General features: G+C 42.2%; 1 protein-coding gene across 1 annotated transcript in view; it reads right to left on the bottom strand.

The window, feature by feature from the left end:
- Positions 1-2,167: 2,167 nt before the first annotated feature.
- Positions 2,168-20,571, bottom strand: part of CA9 (carbonic anhydrase 9) — a 230,676-nt gene continuing 212,272 nt past the window's right edge. Inside the window, exons 13-16 of the mRNA XM_030192759.1 lie at positions 16,181-16,246; positions 15,806-15,841; positions 11,220-11,313; positions 2,168-3,383 (exon numbers count right to left, since the gene is read on the bottom strand). Coding sequence (XP_030048619.1) covers positions 3,317-3,383; positions 11,220-11,313; positions 15,806-15,841; positions 16,181-16,246 — 263 coding nt within the window. The 3' untranslated portion in view covers positions 2,168-3,316. The remainder of the gene's footprint in view (positions 3,384-11,219; positions 11,314-15,805; positions 15,842-16,180; positions 16,247-20,571) is intronic.

Genomic DNA, 20,571 nt, shown 5'->3' with positions numbered 1-20,571 from the left:
AAGGCTTTAATGATGGGGAGAGTAAGAGTATACTATATCATTACTCTATGACCCACTTTAAGACTGTAATGATGGGTAGGGAGAGTAACAGTATACTATATCATTACTCTATGACCTGCTTTAAGGCTTTAATGATGGGGAGAGTAAGAGTATACTATATCATTACTCTATGACCCACTTTAAGACTGTAATGATGGGTAGGGAGAGTAACAGTATACTATATCATTACTCTATGACCTGCTTTAAGGCTTTAATGATGGGGAGAGTAAGAGTATACTATATCATTACTCTATGACCCACTTTAAGACTGTAATGATGGGTAGGGAGAGTAACAGTATACTATATCATTACTCTATGACCTGCTTTAAGGCTTTAATGATGGGGAGAGTAACAGTATGCTATATCATTACTCTATGACCTGCTTTAAGGCTTTAATGATGGGGAGAGTAACAGTATACTATATCATTACTCTATGACCTGCTTTAAGGCTTTAATGATGGGGAGAGTAAGAGTATACTATATCATTACTCTATGACCCACTTTAAGACTGTAATGATGGGTAGGGAGAGTAACAGTATACTATATCATTACTCTATGACCTGCTTTAAGGCTTTAATGATGGGGAGAGTAAGAGTATACTATATCATTACTCTATGACCCACTTTAAGACTGTAATGATGGGTAGGGAGAGTAACAGTATACTATATCATTACTCTATGACCTGCTTTAAGGCTTTAATGATGGGGAGAGTAAGAGTATACTATATCATTACTCTATGACCCACTTTAAGACTGTAATGATGGGTAGGGAGAGTAACAGTATACTATATCATTACTCTATGACCTGCTTTAAGGCTTTAATGATGGGGAGAGTAACAGTATGCTATATCATTACTCTATGACCTGCTTTAAGGCTTTAATGATGGGGAGAGTAAGAGTATACTATATCATTACTCTATGACCCGCTTTAAGACTGTAATGATGGGTAGGGAAAGTAACAGTATACTATATCATTACTCTAAGACCCATGTTAAGACTGTAATGATGGGTAGGGAGAGTAACAGTATACTATATCACTAGCCTTTGAGCCCGTAAAAACGGGCTAGTAAAGAAAGGGGGGGGGGGTTTGAAAGGTCCCCCTGGATAGGTCACCGCCGCCCCTCCCCCCCCCCCCCCCCCGGTGTCCCCTCTGCCACCCCTCCACCCGGGCCGGGTACCTGGCTTCACTATTCAAACCGGCGGAACGCAGCACACAGCTCATCTGAGCTGCCATCGGCCTTCCTTCTTCTCTGCGTGTGTTCCGCCCTCGTGTGACGTAACGTCGGCGAGGGCAGGACACAGGCAAGTAAGGAAGGCCAACGGCAGCTCAGTTGAGCTGTGTGCTGCATTCCGGCAGTTTGAATAGTGAAGCCAGGTACCCAGGCCGGGTGGAGGGTGGGTGGCGGCGGCGGCGACTCCGGGTGGGTGGGGGGAGCGGTAGCGGCAACCCTGGGGGGGGGGAGCGGTGGCGGTTCCCTCACTCCTAGGTGCGCAGGTTCCCTCTCTGTCATGCCCCTGTCATCACGTATTGACGCGGGGGCGGGACAGAGAGGGTATCTACTGCGCATTTGCCAGTGAGTACGCCTCTTGCCATTTATATGTTTGATTACTCTAAGACCCATGTTAAGACTGTAATAATGGGGAGAGTAACAGCATACTATATCATTAAGTCCCGCTTTAAGGCTGTAATGATGGGGAGAGTAATAGTATACTATATCATTACTCTAAGACCCACTTTAAGGCTTAATGATGGGGAGAATAACAGTATGCTATATCATTACTCTATGACCCGCTTTAAGACTGTAATGATGGGTAGGGAGAGTAACAGTATACTATATCATTACTCTAAGACCCATGTTAAGACTGTAATAATGGGGAGAGTAACAGTATACTATATCATTAAGTCGCGCTTTAAGGCTGTAATGATGGGGAGAGTAATAGTATACTATATCATTACTCTAAGACCCACTTTAAGGCATAATGATGGGGAGAGTAACAGTATACTATATCATTACTCTAAGTCCCGCTTTAAGGTTTTAATGATGGAGAGAGTAACAGTATGCTATATCATTACTCTATGACCCGCTTTAAGGTTTTAATGATGGAGAGAGTAACAGTATGCTATATTATTACTCTATGACCTGCTGTAATGATGGGTAGGGAGAGTAACAGTATACTATATCATTACTCTAAGACCCGCTTTAAGGCTTTAATGATGGGGAGAGTAACAACATACTATATCATTACTTTAGGACCGGCTGTAAGGTTTTAATGATGGAGAGAGTAACAGTATACTATATCATTACTCTAAGTCCCGCTGTAAGGCTTTAATGATGGGGAGAGTAACAGCATCCCATGTTGATTTACCTAATATTTATGCTGCCCCACACCAGCCTTAGAGCTGGTCTAAGTACAAGCACCTAAATGTGGCAGGGCTGTACATAACTTACCCGAATAAATAACAGAAAAGTGTGAGCCCCCGCCTGTACTCAGCCCATGTTCCACCCATGTCTATGTTCCCTTGCATTTATGCTCCATATATAGGTTTGCTTTTGCAGAATATTGGCATCTTCTCATGTACGCACTTGTATCCTATACATTTTTGAATGGATTGTGTACGTAAAGGTTAGCACCCAGTTTATACAAATGCTGTTTTAATGTGCATTATGCAGTTCTAATATGCATTAAAACATTTTAAATTAAAAAATTAATGTGTGAAACAAACCGAAAACTATGTATGAAATTGGGAAAGAAGCCCAAAGGAGCTGAACATAAACCAAAAATGTTTGCCCTGTTTACATCCCTACCATGTAGAATTGGTAGGAAAGACTAACTTAGAATCTACCACAGAAACCTAGGTCAGCCGTGGGATAAAGATTGCACAGGGTAGATGAGAGGATGGTGCTTGGCATGGTGGTTGTATTAACTCTAAATAGCTGGGTTAAGGTTTTCCACAAGTCATTACTCATATGGTTGATTAGGTGTAGGAGCGTCTGCTGGAAGCTGTGGATTGGAGTGAAGGTTATGACACTGGTTGAGAAGTGGACACAGCTAAGGTCCATGTCTGTAGCTCAGATGAAATGTATATAATAGATCTTCCTGTTGCACATTAATAGTATAAGATACCAGATTTTCCAACATCACAAATTGTTCTGACTGCGCTTGGCGATGTGTTGTGTAAAGTCCTGGTAGGAACGTCTCTAAGCTGTAGTAAGAATGATACTTCTTCAGATTTTACACTGTTTTGGCTCAGTTGGCTTTGCTGGGATTTCTGTCTGTCAAGCAATGTTCTCCTCAGTCGTTGCTGCTTTATAGATGACATTGGGTTTGTTTTCGGTGTTAAACCTAAGAAAAGAGATGGGGACAAGAAAAAAAAATTCATATTTGTTGCCTGACTCTCCCTTGAGGGCTACAAAACTAAATGGTTGTACAAAAGAAATTATAAATACAACCTAATTGATTGGTCTTTTGTCAGCCTCTACTTTTGACTACTGTGTTCCCCATCGTAGACGTATTTCTCCTGTTGTATACTTTGGATACTACCATACATGCACCTGATTCTACTACAATATCACTTTGTATTCATTCATACCATGTATTTGTTCAGACCGTAATTGGCTAACACCGTTAACGGTTATATGTAAGCCACATTGAGCCTGCAAAAGGTAGGGAAAATGTGGGATACAAATGTAACAAATAATAACAAATAAAATATCATGCAAATATAGAGAAAATGAATAATAAAAGACTCCCCCCCCCCTCCCCAATTAAGGGTCCTTAAAGGTCTTCATAGTTATTTAGCCTGTGTTAATTGCATTAGCATGTTAAGCTTTAGTAAAAGGGCCCCTTAATTTTAATTTAGTGATCAAACAAAATCCCAACCTCAGTACAACACACATCGGTATAACAACATGGCAAGACAACTTTAAATAATATTGTGACAATAAAAAGCAATGGAACCTCACAGCTGATTTAGGATAAAAGTAAGAAACAAACCATAATTGAAGGATACCAGCTCTGCAATCAAATATGTAACACAGTAAATGACGGCAAATAAAGACGGATAGTAGTCACCCTTTTGAAATTTAAATGGTGCTTGTGACCAATATATCAGTAACCTAATGGCCCCATGACCAATAGTAGATGTGCCTATTATGCATATGAACCCAAGGTCCTATGACCAAATAATCCTATGGCAAAAAGGTCATCCCTACTTAGCCATAGGACAGTTGGTCGTAGGGTCTTTGATCATAGGACCTTGTGTTCGTACACATAATAGACACATCTACTATTGCTCATAGGGCCATTAGGTTACTGATATATTGGTCACAAGCACCATTTAAATTTCAAAAGGGGATCTACGATAAAATGAGGAAAATGGTTAAAAAGAAGCTAAATGGATCGGCTGCAAAGGTTAGGACTTTAAATCAGGCATGGACATTGTTTAAAAATACCATCTTAGAAGCCTAGATCAGATGCATTCCACGTATATACAAAGGTGGTAAGAGCCAGCATGGTTAAAAAGTGAAATGAAAGAGGCTATTACAGCCAAAAGAATATTCTTCGAAGAATGGAAAAAGGACCTGAATGGAGAAAATAAGAAGCAACATAAGCACTGGCAAGTTAGATGCAAAGTATTAATAAAGTTAAAACAGTATACGAAGAGAAACATGATGCAGAGGAAATGAAAGAGCAAAAGGGGCACTCAGGGAGGACAAGGACATAGCAGAAAGACTGAATGAATTCTTTGCTTCAGTCTTTACGGAAGAAGATGTAAGAGATCTACCGGTACAGGAAATGGTTTTCAGGGGTGATGATGCAGAGGAACTGAAAGAAGTCTTGGTGAACCTGGAAGACGTACTGAGCCAAATTGATAAGTTAAAGAGTGATAAATCAACTGCACCAAATGGTATGCAACCCAGGGCATTGAAAGAACTCAAATATGAAATTTCTGACATGCTGTTAGTGATCTGTAACCTGTCATTAAAATCATCTGTAGTACATGAAAATTGGAGGGTGGCCAATGTAACGCCAATTTTTAAAAAGGGTTCCAGGGTTGATCTAGGAAATTACAGATTGCTAAGCCTGAAGTCAGAGCTGGACAAAACAGTGGAAACTGTTATTAAGAATAAAATTACAGAATACATAGATAAACATGGATTCAGCATTGATTCAGCCTAGGGAAGTCTTGCGTCACTAATTTACTTCATTTCATTGAATGTGTGAATAAACATGTTGGTAAAGGTGAACCGGTTGATGTAGTGTATCTAGATTTTCAGAAAGCGTTTGACAAAGTCCCTCATGGGAGACTCATGAGAAAATTAAAATATCTTTCTGTGGATTAGCAATTGGTTATTGGACAGAAAACAGAGGGTACGGTTAAATGGTCATTTTTCTCAATCGAGAATGGTGAATAGTGGAGTGCCGCAGGGATCTGTACTGGGGCTGGTGCTATTTAACATATTCATAAATGATCTGGAAATCAGAATGACAAGTGAGGTGATTTTTTTTTTGGTCTCCCTATTTTACTTTTAATGCCTATTTCTTACTTTAACATAAAATTTATTTTTATTTTGAAATTTATTATTTTGCATGAGATTGAATACATCTTACAAATTCTTCTAATTCTCCAGTTCTATTCTAATCTATAAACTATATAAAGGCCTGGTTTAATAACATTGAACATGCTCAGTCTCAATACAGGTTTCTGTAGAATAACAAAACTTTAAAACAAGTGAGGTGATTAAATTTGCAGATGACACAAAACTATTTAAAGTTAAAACACATGCGGATTGTGAAAAATTGCAGTTAGACTTTAGGACATTAGAAAACTGCCAGAAATGGTATTCAAAGTTGATGAGTAAGAAAAACTGAATGAAATCTCTATAACCCTGGAGGATGTAATGGCTCAATTTGACAAACTGAAGAGTAGAAAATCTCCTGGACCAGATGGTATTCATCCCAGAGTACTGATAGAATTGAAAAATGAACTTGCAGAACTATTGTTAGTAATATGTAATTTATCTTTAAAATCAAGTGTGGTCTGTCCCAGTATCGCAATACTTATATACTTATGTACTTATGTGTAAAAGCAGTTAGCTCAGCGGGGTTTGAAAAAGGTTTGGATGGCTTCCTAAAGGAAAAGTCCATAGACCGTTAATAAAATGGACTTGGGGAAAATCCACTGCTTATTTCTAGGATACTAAAAAATGTATAGATTGAGGAGAAAATCACTAAGAATACTTGCAGTTAACAACAAGGTGGAGCCTCATATCTTTTTGCATGGATATTCATATCACTCCCCTGGTGACTCTATGTTGATAGAGTCACCAGGGGAGTGATATGAATATCCGTGCAAAAAGATATGAGGCTCCACCTTGTTATTAACTGCAAGTATTCTTAATGATTTTCTCCTCAATCTATACATTTTTTAGTAGCCTACATTTATAATAGGAGTAAGTCAAGCCATATAGTTTTTTGTATTTCTAGGATAAGCAGCATAAAATGTATTGTACTGTTTTGGGATCTTGCCAGGTACTTCTGACCTGGATTGGTCACTGTTAGAAACAGGATGGTGGGCTTGACGGACCTTCGGTCTGTCTCAGTATGGCAACACAAGTACGTATGGGCATCCAAATGGCAGATGACATTAAACAAATGCAATGTTTCTGTATTGTTCCATAGCAGGACCTCACCTTGAGTATTGCGTTTAGGTCTTGTCGCCATATCTCAAAAAAGATATAGCGGAATTAGAAAAGGTTCAAAGAAGAGCAACTAAAATGATAAAGGAGATGGAACTCCTCCTGTATGAAAAAAGGCTAAAGTGCCTAGGTTTCTTCAGCTTGGAAAAGAGGCTAAGGGGAGATATGACTAAGGTTTACAATACCCTGAGTGGAGTAGAACAGGTAAAAGTGAATCGATTTTCACTCTTTCAAAAAGTACAAAGATCAGGGGACACTCAATGAAGTTGCATGGAAATATTTTTTCACTCAATGAATAGTTAAGCTTTGGAACTCGTTGTCGGAAGATGTTGTAACAGCAGTTAGCATATCCGGATTTAAAAAAGGCTTGGTCAAGTTCATGGAGGAAAAGTCTATAGTCTTTTATTGACATAGACATGGGGAAGCCACTACTTGCCATGGGATTGGTAGCATGGAATGTTGCTACTATTTGGGTTTCTGCCAAGTACTTATGACTTGGATTGGCCCTGTTGGAAACAGGATACTGGGCTAGATGGACCATTGGTCTGACCCACTGTGGCTTTTCTTATATTCTTATGTTCATTTAGATTATTGTAAAGATTTTTATTAAATTATTTCATTTACACTTTGATTCAGGTTACAATTATTACAAAATATGTCTGCTGGATTGATGTTTAGATCACGGACGTTTGACAAGGCGAGTCCACTTTTGTCTAATTTGTATTGGTGGTCGATTGAGGCAAGAGTATATTTTAAGCTGGCTTCTTTGATCGATCAAATCTTTGAGGGCTCTTCCTCAGAATATCTCACACACCAATTTTTAGACTCTTTGGATTAATAATAATCTAATTTTACATTTCCCTTCTATAGAATATTTGCATTTTAAGTTAGTACTTAATTCTTCCTTTGGTCTAAAGTAGAGTAACTGCATCAACAATCTTCTCAATGACCTTAGGCTTACTGCTTGCTATTATTCTTTTCATAAGAAACTTAAAATCTTTTTTTAGTTCATAAGTTTTTATTAGGACTATATTATAGTTTTTAATTATGTCAATTTCTGTTTATTAATGTATATTTTCATGGCTTTCTTTCTCAGATGCTGAATTTCATAATCCGCTTTGAATTTAGATACGGGATTATAAATTAATTGATTAAATTTGATTGCATTAGATTTATCTTTGACCTATAACATCACTCTTCCTCCCTTTCTTCCTTCCCTGTCTTTCCTGAATATAGTCCAATATACTGTAACTACGTCCCAGTCATGGATGTGTGAGGGACGCTTAGATCCAGGTTGAAATTGTTACAAAATATTGCTGCTTGAATGATATTAAGATCATGGAAATTTGACAGAACAACTCCACTTTTAAGTTCCATTGCATAGCGCTTAGATGGCGACTGGCTGTGAAGAACTAAGTCCGGTGCCGGCAGACTTTGTAGGTCTGTGTTCTGTATACGGCGATCCAGTTTAGAATGGGCTGGAAAGGTCTTCAACGGCAACTTCAGTAGCTGGAACCAAGGACAGTGCTAGGCAGACTTTTACAGCCTGGGTCCCGCAAATGACAAGATGGATTCGGATAGGCTGGACTGGGCTTTGACCGCAACTCCAGTAGTTGGAACATAAGGACAGAGCCAGGCGGACTTCTAAGTCTATGTCCCAGAAACACCAAAGAGGAGTTGAAAGAGGAGGGTGGGCTGGCTCTTCCAAAGAACCAAGGGAGACGCTTGCTCAAGAAAGGTGATCTTTATTGGAAATCATCAAAACAACTCTAATGACTTGACCCAGCTGCCGTATTTCAGCACCAAAATGCCTGCCTCGGGATTCTATAAACATATAAAACTGATATAAACTTATAAAACATAATACAAAATCTAATGTCTAAAAACAATGAAGCAAAATGTGATGAAATAATGTAAAATAATATACAAACAAATGGTGTCAGAATAAACAAAGTACTAAACTGAAAGGTAAAAAAAAAAAAAGGTAAAACATAACAGGAAAGTATAGCTGACCTTGGGAATCCAACTCAGCCTCTGTCATTATAGCCTCTAGATAACATATACCCAACTCAATAACTCCCACTGCTATTTGTAAAAAAAGGGGAATGGTTGTTGGCTACGCAATGGAACCACATTGAAAGCCTTGAAAATTTATGGGGGGAAAAAGCCTCAAGGTGCCTGGATCAAAACGACCTCACAAGCAACAATCGATCCTGGTGACCAATCACTCGGTCTTAAGAGGATCCATTCCTCATCATAGGATGAAAGATCATTCAAGAAGCTAAGTACATTGCTGAATATTGTTTCTGTGAATTGTGTATTGGTTGATAGACACGGAGCAGCAACCTGTACCGCGATACAGACATTAATGATTGAGGTTAAAGAGTTAGGACACATAGGAGAGGTTCACAGTATTTTACCTCTTGGTTTCTCCATTTTTTTCAATTTTTCACTTGAACCTTTGGGGTGGTTTTTTGCCTATGATAAGGAATGGATCCTCTTAAGACCGAGTGATTGGTCACCAGGATCGATTGTTGCTTGTGAGGTCGTTTTGATCCAGGCACCTTGAGGGTTTTTCCCCCCCATAAATTTTCAACGCTTTCAATGTGGTTCCATTGCGTAGCCAACAACCATTCCCCTTTTTTTACAAATAGCAGTGGGAGTTATTGAGTTGGGTATATGTTAATTAGTGTCGACTCCCACCACCACTATTTATTGTGATTACAGCCTCTAGATCCAAAACTTTATTTCCTGTATATACACTGATGTTGCCCCGTAATTCCCTTTTTTATGAAGTATTTAATGCTTCACTTACCTGGGGGTTTTGTTCAGCCATCCCAATCGATTCTAAAAGTCCACCTCAGTAGGTTAGCACTTGATGTTAAAAAGCCAGAAAAATGACTTCAGTTTGCCATGTGCTCCTCTTAGGATGCTGCAGGTTTTGGAGGTCTCTAAACCTCACATTATTCCTGACGTCTCTGAGAACTAAACTTCCAGTTCTGATAATCTACTCACCACCTCCTGGAGTTTATGGTTGTTTGCCCTACAGCACATTTTTCAGTAATAGGAGTACCTGTTTCTTTCCTAAAGCCCTGAAGCATCTGGACATGATTTTGGAAGTTCATTGATATCAATTATGTTCGTTTAATAAAAGCAGTCTCAGTTGGCAAAGGATCCATTACTTGTCCAAGACCAATATCAGTGTTAGGACTGAGCATTCGATAGAATACAGTGCATTTACGGCAGGCGCTGGCCAGCCTTTGACCTTGAGTTGCTGGTGGAATGACTAGATCTTCGCAGGGGACAGTGTTGGTAACTTCAGCATATTCCAGACTCAGTATTTGCACACTGTCCCCGGGATTCAGGCCGAAATCTAGGCATATTCTATAACAACACGGGTAACTTAATTGGTTTAACAAGGTGATAAGAGCTCTTATTGAGCAATAATGAGCACTAATTGACAATAATTAGAATTTACGCACACACTCACTAAGCGTATTCTGTAACACACTGCACCTAAATTCTAATGCGTGCAGTCAAAAAGGGGGCGTGGTTACAGGCAGGGAAATGTACACGCACTCTTATAGAATATGCCCCTGTGCGCCTAAATCTATGCACAGGCATTGACGCTATGTTTCCCTTGTAAATGGATGTGCATAGTTTTAAGCGCTGTGATGTCAACTAAGCGTATTCTATATACTGCGTCTAAATATAGATGCCACTTACAGAATATGCTTAGGCAGAAATTTATTCTGCGTGGAGTTTTCATGCGTCATATACAGAATCTGACCCTATTAATGAATGTTATTAGTGAGTAGGTGGCAGGGCCGCCGAGAGACTGGGCCGGGCCCCCCGCCCCCCCAAAGGTCGTCGTCGTCACCGCCCCCCTCCGTTCAACACCGGGCCGGACCCCCCCTGAAATCAAATCATAGCACCTCACCTCGACCTCGCTCCATGCGAAAGAAGCGCAGCAGCGGCAGTCTACAGATCGCCTCCCTTCGGGCCTTCCCTCCCTGTGTCCCGCCCTTGCGCAAGTTACATCAGACGAGTGCGGGACACAGGGAGGGAAAACCCGAAGGGAGGCGATCTGCAGACTGCCGCTGCTGCGCTTCTTTCACATGGAGCGAGGTCGAGGTGAGGCGCTATGATTTGAATTCAGGGGGGCCTGGCCTGGTGGTGGACGGAGGGGGGCAGGTGGAGGGGACTGCGGTGCCGGGCCCCCCTTGGAGGCTCGGGGAATTTTGTCCCCCCCCCTGCCCCCCCTCTCGGCGGCCCTGGTAGGTGGGACTTGTGATTAAAAAAAAAAAGCAAAATGCCTGAAATGTTGGTGAAGGAAACTCAGACGTGTCACCACCCAGAACTGTGACAGCAGCCACACAAGCCTACAAGAGCATTACTAACTTTGTTAAAAGAAACTAGTAACACACTTTAATGACGAACAGCTGGTTTACGTTAAGCTAATACGGCTGTTTCCTCTTACCGTCTGCTTCTGTTCCTGTGTTTTCTGACATAGATGAAGAAGGACAGTGCAGTAAGAGCAAAGAGAACGGCAAAGATGATGGCCAGCATGTCACCTAGAGAAGGAGAGACGTGGATAACGTTAACGAGTGACACAAAACAGGGAAACAGTCCCAGACATGAGCAGATAGGCAGAGGGATGAACAGACAGACAGGCGGAGGATAATTTGGTACAAACAGCAGAAAACTGCTACTACTGATCATTTCTATAGCACTACTTGACCTACGCAGCACTGTCCACATTCTATGCAGGTACTTTCTCGGTCCCTAGGGGGCTCACAATCAAAGTTTTTGTACCTGGGCCAATGGAGGGTTAAGTGACTTGCCCAAGGTCACAAAAGCTGCAGTGGAAATTGAACCCAGCTTTCCAGGATCAAAGCCCGCTGCACTAATCATTGGGCTACTCCTCCACTGCAGAAAACCTGGGTTCCCCTTTCCCCCATCTATCCAGTTCTATCTGTCCTACGCCACTGTCCTCTGTGGATCTCCCTCCCCCCTCGTCCCTAAATAAAGATGCCTACAGGGTGTCTGATCGAAGCATCTTCTAAAAAGGAGCCTCCTTTCCATGATAGAATATGAGTGTGACAGGTTAGGTGAGTGCACAGAATTAAAGTGTGAGCTATAGAGCCTGGGGTAGGTGCATAACCTCTTGGATTCTATTGGTCACCTGTGGACCCAGGCTCAGTCCAGACTCCAGATATGTAACATATCCACATATTTACAGAATTGCGCCTAGGCTGAACTACATATGTTAAAAAAAAAAATAGAAGCATATATGGAAGAATTCTAATTAGTGCATAAATGTTGCACTTCCACGATACATTCACCCATATACGCTGCAGTCCTGTCACTATCTCAAGTCTTGCAACCTTCATAAGAACTCGGTTTCAGGTGTGGAAAAGATATTCCTTTTAAGCTTCCTTCTCTTCAGCCTCAAATAGTTATCTTATACACAATTTTTTAACCCTTAAAGCGGATTCAATATCTCTAGGCAGCATACACTATTGTAATTTAGGGTGCAGTATTCCTATATAGGCTGCACTATGACCAAGATCGTAGTCCATATTACCTGGCTGAGGAGTGATAGGTAGGTGAATAAAGAAGCCATTTGCAGACATTACATAAGTACATAAGTATTGCCATACTGGGAAAGACCAAAGGTCCATCAAGCCCAACATCCTGTTTCCAACAGTGGTCAATCCAGGTCACAAATACCTGGCAAGATCCCCCAAAAATACAAAACATTTTATACTGCTTTCCCAGAAATAGTGGATTTTCCCCAAGTCCATTTAATAACGGCCTATGGACTTTTCCTTTAGGAAGCTGTCCAAACTTTTTTAAAACTCCGCTAAGGTAACCACCTTTACCACATTCTCTGGCAACAAATTCCAGAGTTAATAAAAAAGTGAAAACATCTTGAAAAAACATATACATTAGATAAATATTAGATAATTATTAGATTAAAAAGGTGACAAAGGACGAATATAATTACAAATAGAAATACAAGATTTGGAAAAAATGACTGGTATATACTGGTGACATTTTTCACCATTTTTCAGCGCGCCTGTAAAAAAGGCCTTTTTAAAATTTTTGCCAAAAAATGGACAGGCAGCAAAATAAAAATTGGTGCGCGGCCGTTTTGAGTCTGAGACCTTACCACCAGCCATTGACTTAGCGGTAAAGCCTCTCACATTAACTGTGTGGTAATCACCTACGAGGGTCAAGTTGCAGTTACCGCCTGATTTTTGCCAGGTGCCAGAAAATAAAATATACTTTGTGGCATGTGTAATGGACGTGTTTCAAAAATGAAATTACCACACGGGCCACACGGTACCCAGGTGGTAACTCCAAATTGACACATGTTGGGCACACATGGAGGGGCATAATTGAACGGGGCGCCCATCTCTAAGGACGTCCTGGTGAAGGGGCAGGGAAACCGCTATTATCGAAACTAGATGGGCATCCATCTTTCATTTCGATAATACGGTCGGGGATGCCCAAATCTCAGCATTTAGGTCAACCTTAGAGATGGTCGACCTTAGAGATGGCCGTCCCCGGTTTTCGGCGATAATGGAAACTGAGGACGCCCATCTCAAAAACAACCAAATCCAAGGCATTTGGTCATGGGAGGAGCCAGAATTCGTAATGCACTGGTCCCCTGACATGCCAGGACACCAACCGGGCACCCTAGGGGGCACTGCAGTGGACTTCACAAATTGCTCCCAGGTGCATAGCTCCCTTACCTTGTGTGCTGAGCCCCCAAAACCCACTCCCCACAACTGTACACCACTACCATAGCCCTAAGGAGTGAAGGGGGGCACCTACATGTGGGTACAGTGGGTTTCAGGTGAGTTTTGAAGGGCTCACATTTACCAACACAAGTGTAACAGGTAGGGATGGGGATGGGCCTGGGTCTGCCTGTCTGAGGTGCACTGCATCCACTAAAAACTGCTCCATGGACCTGCATACTGCTGCCATGGAGCTGGGTATGACATTTGACGCTGGCATAAAGGCTGGCAAAAAATGTGTTTTAATTTTTTTTTTGGGTGGGAAGGGGTTGGTGACCACTTTGGGGAGTAAGGGGAGGTGATCCCCGATTCCCTCCGGTGGTCATCTGGTCAGTTCAGGCACCTTTTCGAGGCTTGGTCGTGAAAAAAAAAGGACCAAGTAAAGTTGGCCAAATGTTTGTCAGGGACGCCCTTCTTTTTTCCACTATCGGCCAAGGATGCCCATCTGTTAACCATGCCCCGTCTCGCCTTCTGTACACTGTTGACACGTCCCCTTGAACTTTGGTCGTCCCTGTGACAGAAAGCAGTTGAGGACACCCAAAACTGGCTTTCGATTATGCCGATTTGGGCGACCTTAGGAGAAGTACGCCCATCTCCTGATTTGTGTCGGAAGATGGGCGCCCTTCTCCTTCGAAAATAAGCAGGATGGGCACTTACATGGCTTAGTAAAAGGGCCCCATAATTTGCAATGCAACATTAAAGAAGAGCCCAACAATGTGGATTGCTGAAAATCATTAAAAAAATCAGATAAACAGCAGCAGTGTGCATTGCACACTTAGGCCTCTTTTACTAAGCCACGGAGGGACCTAAGCACGCCCAACACACACCACATTGGAGTTACCACTCGGTTACTGTGTGGCCTTTGTGGTAACTTCAATTTTGGCGGGTGTCCACTACACGCGTCTGAAAAATATTTTTTATTTTCTGGCGCGCGTAGCTGATGTGCACCAAGTGGCATCTGAAGTACGTAGGTCATTACCACTAGGTCTATGGCTGGTGGTAAGGTCTGAGACCCAAAATGGACGCGAGGCAATTTTGATTTTGCCGCATGTCCATTTTCAGGGGAAAAAACCCCAGAGGCTTTTCTTACAGGTGCGCTGAAAAATGATTCTGCGCACCCAAAACCCGTGCCTACACTACTGCAAGCTATTTTTCAGTGCGCCTTTGTTAAAGGACCCCTTATTGCACTACTCTTTCACTATTGCTTCTATTACGTTGCCTTGCACTAAAGTCAAACTAACAGGTCTGCAATTTTCTCCCAAAATACAGACAAATGACTAGAACACCAGATAAGTATTTTCAGGCAGAAAGAAAGACAGTAAGATAGAAGAACAGACTGGACAGAAAAGTGCTAATAAAAAATGGATAGAGAGGATGTAGGAAGAGAATGAGAGTTGGATTGATCCAGGAAGAGCTTGAGTGAAGAATGGATATAGCAGATGTAGGAAGAAAAGAAGAGAAGGATGGATGTAGCGAGACAAGAGATGGATAGAGTTACGGTAGGAAGACATGAAGATGGAGGCAGAGAGCAGGAGATGGTCGAATGTAAGAAGAGAGTGAGGGATGGACAGAGTAGATGCAGGAGAGAGTGAGGGATGGATGTAGACGTAAGAGAGAGATGGCTGAACAGAGAGGTTGTAGAGAGAACAAGAGAAGGATGAATGTAAGAAGAGAATGAGAGATGGATGACTATAGGACGACATCGGGGGATGACGGATGCAGGAAGAATGAGAAATGGATGAGATCATTGTGGATAAGGCAGATGAACAGAGAAGGAGAGTGCAGGGAAATAGTAAGATGGATAGAGTGGGTGTAGGGAGAGAGTGAGAGATGGATGGAGGATATAGGTAGAGAGATGGACAAATATTGCACATGTAGGTAGCCAGCAAGAGCTGGATGGATAGAGCAGATATGAGGAAAGTGAGAGATGGATGAATATAGGAAGACTACTACTACTACTTATCATTTCTAAAGCGCTACTAGATGTACGCAGTGCTGTACACTTGAACATGAAGAAACAGTCCTTGCTCGACAGAGCTTACAATCTCATCAAGGGATGACGGATGCAGGAAGAATGTGAAATGGAATGAGAGCTACTGTAGGAAGAGATCAAAGTGGATAAAGCAGATGAAGAGAGCGAGAGATCGACAGATGGATGTAGGTAGAGGGTAAGAGATGGGTAGATATTGCAGATGTCAAGAGTGAGTGAGAGATGAATGGCTGTAGTAAAAAAGGGAATGATGTAGGGAGTGTATCATACCTGTACCAAGAGTAGATGCATGCTGCTTTTCTGTAACTGAACAAAAAGAAATGTAGAGATATAATTATTGATGAAATGATGCCTGCTGGGCTTTCTACTTCTTGCCAGACACTGCCCTATGGGAGGGGAAGGGTGGGGGTGGGGGGGGGGTTGAGGCAACTTACCCAGGGCACTTATATGACAGACCCAGGTTCCCAAACTATTTCACTTAAGATTTGGTTCATAAATATGTACATCAATTGTAAACCGCCTTGAGTCTTGGAGACAGGCAGATATAAATCTAATAAATGAATAACTATTAAGAACACGGTAGACCCTGTTCTGGAGTAAAATAACCGTATGGATGCCGCTGATCCTGTTAGCAAAGTGTCCTACCTCCACTGTCTGGCTCGATGTTCCTGGGTTGTGAGGAGACTCCCGCTCTGCTTTCACTGTCTGCATCTGAAAGGGTTAAATCATTGTGTTAGATTTACACCACAGGGTACAGGCAACCATTTAGTACCTTTCAACTGAGGCCCAGATGCCAGTCTTGATTGCATCAAAGTCTCAGAAATAGCAAAGGTGTTCAGAAAATTGTATAACAGGGTTGCTGTGGCAGTGCAAAGAAGGAAAAGTCCTTTTAAAACACTTTTTTCATTTGAGGTCAAAAAGTAAAATGAGCCCAACACTGGCTGCTAGTTAGGCGCTGTTCGATTGCTGTGTGAGGCTCTTGTTTTGCACCAGGATGGTGAAGTGATTGTGAAACACTTCTTGGTTGCCTTTAGCCCCTGATTCAGCCCTTGTGTGGGCAAAACACGGCCAGTGTCAGCTTTATTTTAGATCTTGACCTGTCATGAATAAAGCATTTTAAAAGGACTTTTCTTTCTGTGATCTGCTGCTTCTTTGCATCACCATTTTGGATTTTGTGGATCGCTTGCCTTGCTGGTTTCTTTAACAGGGTGCAAAGACAAGGAGGTACCTAAAAACCATAAAACAGGCTACAGAAAGTTCAACTTCCTGCAAGAGCAGCTTTGTACATGCATGAAATCAGCACATGTGTCTGTGTTTTATCAAATGGAGGGGATTTAGAAAGCTTAAATCATGTGCAAAGGCCGTTTTTATAAGCGTGAATCAGATGCAAGGGAAGAGTGGGTCTACTGTTATGCAATCGGTACACAGGTCTTCCCTGGGGTGCAATTTGGGCTGAGCAGAGATGTGCCAGCAATGAATGCCCAAACTCGATAAAACACGCAAGTACACACATGTATCTTTCTAGGTGGGGGTTATCAACATGGGCTGTTAACTCCGATATTAGCAGTGCTGTCTCTAGACAGAAATAGTTGGGGTAGAGACATTTCTCTATCTCCTACACCTCTAAAAGACAAAGTCCCCAGGGGCTGCTACGCTTAAAGGAATCCCACCAAATAGTTTCAGCCACCCAGAAAACCACCATTGCAAACGAGAGCGTTATTTCACAAATTCTTCTACATGGGCATGAAATCTGGAATCTAGATGCACCCAAGCCATGGCCAGTCCTGCTTTTGAACTTCCACCCCAAAGCAGTATGGAAGTTGTAGTTCCTGATGCTACCTATTGAAATCCATGCTCCAGATCCTCTAATGCATCAGTGCAGGAATTAATTTAGAAAGACTTAATACGATCAACTTCTCATAATGGCGTCCTGTTATGAAATGACCTCAGATGGTAATTTACAACAGGTCCCCTAAGTTGGAAGTTCAAGTAAAAGGTTGAACTATGGATTGAAATTCTATGTGTAAAGGGGAAAAGGATAGTGATAGGAATGTACTACCGTCCGCCTAGCCAGGATGAACAGACGGATGTAGAATTGTTAAAGAAAATTAGGGACGCAAACAAACTGGGCAAGCCAATAATAATGGGTGATTTCAATTACTCCGGTATTGACTGGGTAAATGTAACATCAGGGCACGCAAGGGAGGTAAAATTCCTTGATGAAATCAAGGACAGCTTTATGGAGCAGCTGGTACAGGAGCTGACGACGAGAGAAGGAAAAGTTCTAGACCTAATCCTTAGTGGAGCACATGATCTGGTGCGGGAGGTAATGGTGTTGGGGCCACTTGATAACAGTGATCATAATATGATCGGATTTGATATTAGCTTTGAAGTAAGTATACATAGGGAATCAAATACATTAGTGTTTAACTTTAAAAAAGGAGACTATGATAAAATGAGAAGAAAGGTGAAAAGAAAACTTATAGGAGCAGCTACGAGGGTCAAAATTTTACATCAGACGTGGATGCTGTTCAAAAACACCATCCTGGAAGCCCAGGCCAAATATATTCCGTGTATTAAAAAAGGAGGAAGGAAGACCAAACGATGGTTGGCGTGGTTAAAAAGTGAGGTGAAGGAAGCTATTAGAGCTAAAAGAGAATCCTTCAGCAAATGGAAGAAGGAATCGATTGAAAATAATAAGAAACAGCCAGGGCTGCCAAGAGGGGGGGCAGGGGGGACAAAATTCCCCGGGCCCGGGCCTCCAAGGGGGGCCTGGCGCCACAGTCCCCTCCACCCGCCCCCTCCATCCACCACTGGGCAGGGCCCCCCTGAATTCAAATCATAGCACTTCATCTCGACCTCGCTCCGTGTGAAAGAAGCGCAGCAGCGGCAGTCTGCAGATCGCCTCCCTTCGGGCCTCCCCTCCCTGTGTCCCGCCCTCGCGCAAGTTACGTCAGACGAGGGCGGAACACAGGGAGGGAAAGCGAGGTCGAGATGAGGCGCTATAATTTGAATTCAGGGGGTCTGGCCCGGTGGTGGAGATGGTGACGACGATGACCTCTGGGGGGGGGGGGGGCGGCCTTACCCCGGGCCCAGCCCAGTCTCTCGGCGGCTCTGGAAACAGCATAAGGAATGTCAAGTCAAACGCAAAGCGCTGATAAGGAAAGCTAAGAGGGACTTCGAAAAAAAGATTGCATTGGAGGCAAAAACACATAGTAAAAATTTTTTTTTAGGTATATTAAAATCAGGAAGCCGTCAAAAGTATCGGTTGGACCGCTAGATGACCGAGGAGTAAAAGGGGCGATCAGGGAAGACAAAGCCGTAGCGGAGAGATTAAATGAATTCTTTGCTTCGGTCTTCACCGAGGAAGATTTGGGTGGGATACCGGTGCCGGAAATGATATTCGAAGCTGACGAGTCGGAGAAACTTAATGAATTCTCTGTAAACCTGGAGGATGTAATGGGGCAGTTCTACAAACTGAAGAGTAGCAAATCTCCTGGACAGGATGGTATTCACCCCAGAGTACTGATAGAACTGAAAAATGAACTTGCGGAGTTATTGTTAGTAACAGGGGCGTAGCCAGACTTTGGTGGGAGGGGGGTCTAGAGCCTGAAGTGAGGGGGCACATTTTAGCCCTCCCGGTGCCGCCGACCCCCCCCCCCACCACCATTGCTGAACCCCATGCCACCAACTTTGACCCCCCCCGCCATCAACTTCGACCCCCCCCGGCCGCCTCCTCCCGCCGTCAACCTGCCGTCACCTACCTTTGCTGGCGGGGGACCCCCAACCCCCGCCAGCCGAGCCGAGGTCCTCTTCTTTCCAATCCCGCGCAAGGTTTCGTTCTAGTCTGACGTCCTGCACATTGTACGTGCAGGACGTCAGACTCACAGAAACAGATTGAAGCCTGGTTTTCATCTGCAGTAAACACACGCCAGTTCTGGCCAGAGCTTGCTAAAAGGAGCCCCAGTGACCCATGACCACCCTCTAGAGCTTTATGATCAGAAAGTCAGTGACTGCTGGTTATTTTGACACAGCTTTGCGAGTTTCGTGAGCGAGCCTGTTGTGACATTAATCCTGTGGAATGCATTGCCCACTGAACTCTGCATTTTAGTGATACATCTTTTTGCAAGCAGTTCAAGGCACTTCCAACATTTTAATGGAAGGAACAATGAATGGGCTATTTGCAACCCTTGTTCTGTTTATTTTTCTATTTTGTTTTCTTAAATTATTATATGGAGTTTTTTTGGCACTTTCTTGACCTGTTTGTATTTGCTATATTTTGTATTTTTTATTTTATTTTCTTGACCTGTTTATGCTTGTTATATTTTGTATTATTTATATTAGTATATTGACCTGTTTCTGCTTGGTATTTTTTATTGTTTATATTATTTTATTGACCTGTATTGCTTGTTATGGTTTTAGCAATTTATTTTATTGACTTGTTTCTGCTTCTGCGTGCACACTAACCATGTAGATGCCTATAAGGATATTGTAGACGCGTAGAGTTAACGCGCGTACATGGTTAACGCACGTACAAAATGTTAATGCACCTATAACTCTGCTTAGTAAACATTGCCCAAAATAAGATGTGGGCAGCCAATGGTCTACTATCAAATTCAATGCAGCTGAATATATGCTATTTATTGGGATTATGTTATATATTTATAACCTTCCTTCTCTCAAAAGGTCCAAAAGCAAAGTCACAAATTAAGAACGACAGATGAATATTGACTCATTATTAGTTTAGTAAATTCAAGTAGCAGTTGCAGCTTTTCATCAAAAGAGACATGGGGAGAAGATGGTACGTTACACATCCAGTCAAAAATCCACCATTTTAAGGCAGCTTTTCAATTTTCATTGCTTCTCTACAATAGACCAACCCGCACAGAAGGTGTTTTTTCCACAGCAGAGCAATGAAGCAAAAACAACAGTGGATCCAAAAAACCTCTCAGATGGTGTCTTCTTAAACAAGTTCTTTATTGTAAAGTGAATAAAAATGAATAAAAACAACAGCCCAATAAAAATGAATAAAAACA

Source organism: Microcaecilia unicolor, chromosome 2, assembly GCF_901765095.1.
Source record: "Microcaecilia unicolor chromosome 2, aMicUni1.1, whole genome shotgun sequence".
In the NCBI taxonomy this organism is placed as follows: Eukaryota; Metazoa; Chordata; class Amphibia; order Gymnophiona; family Siphonopidae; genus Microcaecilia; species Microcaecilia unicolor.
Note: the sequence above shows the minus strand (reverse complement) of the source record. Positions and strands in the feature narration are given on the sequence as shown.